The sequence below is a fragment of the Drosophila virilis genome, chromosome 2 (assembly GCF_030788295.1).
Source record: "Drosophila virilis strain 15010-1051.87 chromosome 2, Dvir_AGI_RSII-ME, whole genome shotgun sequence".
Lineage (NCBI taxonomy): Eukaryota > Metazoa > Arthropoda > Insecta > Diptera > Drosophilidae > Drosophila > Drosophila virilis.
This window is the reverse complement of record NC_091544.1, coordinates 14,877,352-14,881,199: the sequence shown is the minus strand read 5'-3', so window position 1 is coordinate 14,881,199 and position 3,848 is coordinate 14,877,352. Positions and strand designations below refer to the sequence as shown.

Sequence of the window (3,848 nt, the reverse complement as noted above, 5' to 3'; positions counted from 1 at the left end):
GAATATCAATTAAAATTTGCTTTATTAAACGTAAAGGACATGATATATTAACAATTATATGATTTGGTGTTTCATAATTTTAAATTAGCAACAAATTCCCACATTTTATGTAGCATACTTTTTGGTGCTCACTTAAATTTTATAATTTAATTTGTATAATTGTCGCTTAGAAATAATAGACTGATATGCATTTAATATAATTTGTGAATATTGTCAATTTGATTTCTGAATATTCAAAGTATTCATATTTAAATATAAATACCATTATTGTAGCATACAAATCTGAGCTGAAATTGCGTTTTCAATTGTTGCGCGTGTAGAAAGAATCGCGAATGCGACGTTGCGGACTTCGGTCCGCAGCTTCATTACGATACCGCTGGTTGTAGTTGTTGTAATTGTAGCGTTGATCATAATCATCATCATCATTATTATCAACAGCATCGGCATGCCTGTACCGCGCATTATCCGAGTAAGAGCTCACGCCCGACTGAGCGCCCAACGAAGCTGAAGATGAGTAACGTTTGTTGCCAGCTGCATGCGAATACGGATGCGGATGCGAATGCGACTGCGAATACGAGTTACCATTGGCGCCAAACGCCCAGCCGCTGTCCATGTAATGATGCCGATGACGCTCCCTTTCCGGGTAATAGTGATGCTGATAATAGTCCGAGTCCGAGTCCGAGTCCGAGCCGGCGCCCGTGTTGGCGTTGAAGTCGGGGCGCAGCGACTGGTCAATGTGTGTGCGATTAGGATAGAAATCGGCGGAAGATGAGGGCGTGCGATGCACGTTATAATAATCATCATGATGATGTTGCTGCTGTTGCTCCTGTTGCTGCTCCTGCTGCTGGTGATGATGGGAATAATGAGGATGTTGTTGGGGATGCGACAGCGGCGATTGCTGATACGAATGGGTATGCGAAGCTGGCTTATTAGTCACCAGACCACTACTATACGGCGTATGCAGCGTCACAGCTGGTGTAACAATGACGGGCAACACGGCGGAACTGGTTGCTGGCACCAATGCCGGCTGCTGCTGTTGCTGCCAAGATGCCGCCGATTCCGATGCTTTTGTGGATGCCGGCGATGAGGTTTGTTCGCGTGAGTTCATTTCAGCTAATTTATTGAAGCGATTGCGACTGCCCGATGATGTGAGCACCATCACGGTGGGGTTGATATCCGAGATATGCTCCTTGATGCAGCTCTGCAGCATATTCACGAAAAAGAAGAACGAGAGCAGCGTCAGCGCCGACATCACAGAGCTGGAGCTCTTTTTCTTCTTCGTGGCAGCCGTGGTGGGTGGCGATTTGGGCGCATAATATTGAGGTGGATGCGGCGACGGCGGCGACTGAGGCGGATGCGGCGGATGGGCAGGAGCGCTCCCTCCGCTAGGCTGATAGGAAGAATAGCTGCCAGAGGGTGGCGTATGCTGCATCTCGTACTCCATCGATGGCTCCATGCTGTTAATTTAAAGTTGCATTAGCGTCGGTCGACGCTGGACTGTGGATGCGGTACTTGGATTACTTACCCATAGCCCGAATGGCCGCCGGCTGCGCTGGCATAAGCACCGTTGTGGTTGCTGCCAGCGCCCCACAGTGGTCGCCCATAATGGAGATAGGGATTCTGATAGAGCTGCTGCTGCTGCTGCTGGTGTTGCCAGGGGTAATGTGCACGCTGGGTATCGCTGCAAGAATTCAAATTGCAGGCTGAGTGTGAGTAAGTGCAACAAATTGCGAGACAAGCACAAACAAACAGCTCACACACGCACACGCACACGCACACGACTAGGCCAAAGTGCCAGGCAGGTAAGCTGGCCCATCATTTGCTTTTGTTGCGTCACACAGCGGCAGCCGCATAAATTTCGCGCTGTCATTTTGCTTACGCATAATTATTTCCGGAAATGGCTGACAGCAACGGATGTTGTTCTTGTTGTTGTTGTTGCTCTGCCGCCTCCTGCTGATATTGCATATTCCCAAAGGACATTTGTTGTTTGATTTGGCAATTTTATTGCTAATTGATTTCCGCCAGCTGCGCGCCAGATTCCAATCGCAATCGACTGATTTTGCTATTGGCCAACTAACCGGCACCTCATCAACTGAGATGCGACATGCTCGAAAGTCAAAACCAACTGCCAGCAGCAGCAGCAGTAGAAGTGGCGGCAGCAGCAGTGGAGGCAACTGCAGCCGCTCCGGACAACAACAACCGCAAGTGACAGAGTTGCTTAGGCAACCAGCAATTGCGTTTTGGCCAGTTACTTAATGGCAACATTGGCACCGCTTGTCATTGTCAGCTGTTAAGTGCAAGCTCTACCCCCCCCCCTCCCTCCCCCACCCTCACTTTAACAGTAGCGAACTGACAATTGCCTGCAAAGTGTTTTGCGGTGTGTGTGGGAGGGCGACCAACTGACATACACCTGAATTGGAGCATTGCATGGGCTGCACATTTTGGCCACAGCCAGACAATTAGTGCACGACAAAGGCGGCCACGCCCCCAGCCTCTTCGCTTTACACACACTCCCCCCCCCTCGGTTCGCTGTCAGTGTTAATGACGCTGCTGCAGCCGTTGGTTTATTGCATTAAAAGCGCTATGCAACGTTATGCATCAGAAATTGTCATAATTGTGACATGTCTGGGCGTGCGTGCGGGCCACGTTGTGGTTACTCTGGCAAAGTAGAAGGTGTGGCCACCATCCAAGCTCTTGTGGTTCCTCTGTGTGTGAGTGTGTGTGTGTGGGTGTGTTTGTGGGTGTGTGTGTATGTGTGGCGATTTCATATCGCTTGAAGATTTATGTTGCCGGCTAATAGTTTTCACTGGCAACAACAATTTTTGTCTTAGTTGAACAGGAAAACATTTGACTGCAATAACAAATATTTAACATTTCCGCAGCAGCTAGCGGCAAGTCAAAGGGCACATAATAAATTGTCAAATTTCTGCGTTGCAGCTTGCCATCGCGTTGCTTTTTCTGTTGCTTTGTTACGCTTTGATTTGTCATCCTCGCTCCCCTCCAGGAAATGGAAAACAACAAAAAAATAAATACCAAATGAAAAAATGACAAAAAAAATAAATAAAAGGGATTGAGTCCTGGGAGCCCAAGTAATAGATACCCTGTAGCCCACAGCTCAGCTCAGATCTGACGTCCCATATTTTTCAACACAGCGCTTCTTTACGTAGTTTCAACCACTTTGATAAATCATAAAACTTTAATCTACGTTTTCAGTGGAGTGGGTAGGTTTTCAGCACCTTAATTGGTATTAATTTAAATTTAGCTCTGTTGGCTTTTCAGTTATGCTCAATCAAGATGTTGCTGTAATTCGGTTTCGATTCCTGATTCACAGGGACTTGAGAGAAAATGTCCTTCCAGCAGTCCATTAAATAAATTTGCACTAGATATACATAAAATGATAGACGTATGACCTAACGCCGCTAGGCTACTACCTAAGTCAGAAGCTCTTAACTTTTTGTCAGTAAGACTTATGCACAACTTCATTATACCCTCGCGTGACGCATTTTCTATAGGTACAGGGTATTCACAGAAAAAAAAACTATTGCCGAATCGCAGAAGTTTTGCTGATGTGCTCAAAAATAAGCAAAAAAGCGCAAAGTAAATCAAGAACTCAAATGCTGCGAGGGGTTGAAAAAAAATCAGACTTAAGCCAAGTCGGGTGAGTGGTGTGCTGTGTGTGTGTGCGGTGGGAGGGGGAGTGTGCGGGGTAAGATTTTTGGGCAATTGTGCGACTGTTGGCAGCTTTGTTGCTGGCGCCATTGTCAACATATTTCAAGCGCCGCCTCGAGACTCAATAATAAGCTGTGAATCTTGACTACAAATATTGTAGTTTTGGGCCATAGTAGTTA

General features: G+C 46.7%; 1 protein-coding gene across 1 annotated transcript; it reads right to left on the bottom strand.

Annotated features, from left to right (window-relative positions):
• Window positions 1–218: 218 nt before the first annotated feature.
• On the bottom strand, window positions 219–2,098 carry LOC6630884 (atrophin-1). The gene is made up of 3 exons (XM_032436402.2): window positions 1,880–2,098; window positions 1,526–1,681; window positions 219–1,457 (listed from the first exon to the last, which is right to left on the bottom strand). Exons 1-3 carry the CDS (start codon window positions 1,978–1,980, stop codon window positions 302–304), a joined length of 1,413 nt encoding a protein of 470 aa, XP_032292293.2. The 5' UTR covers window positions 1,981–2,098; the 3' UTR covers window positions 219–301.
• Window positions 2,099–3,848: the final 1,750 nt, after the last annotated feature.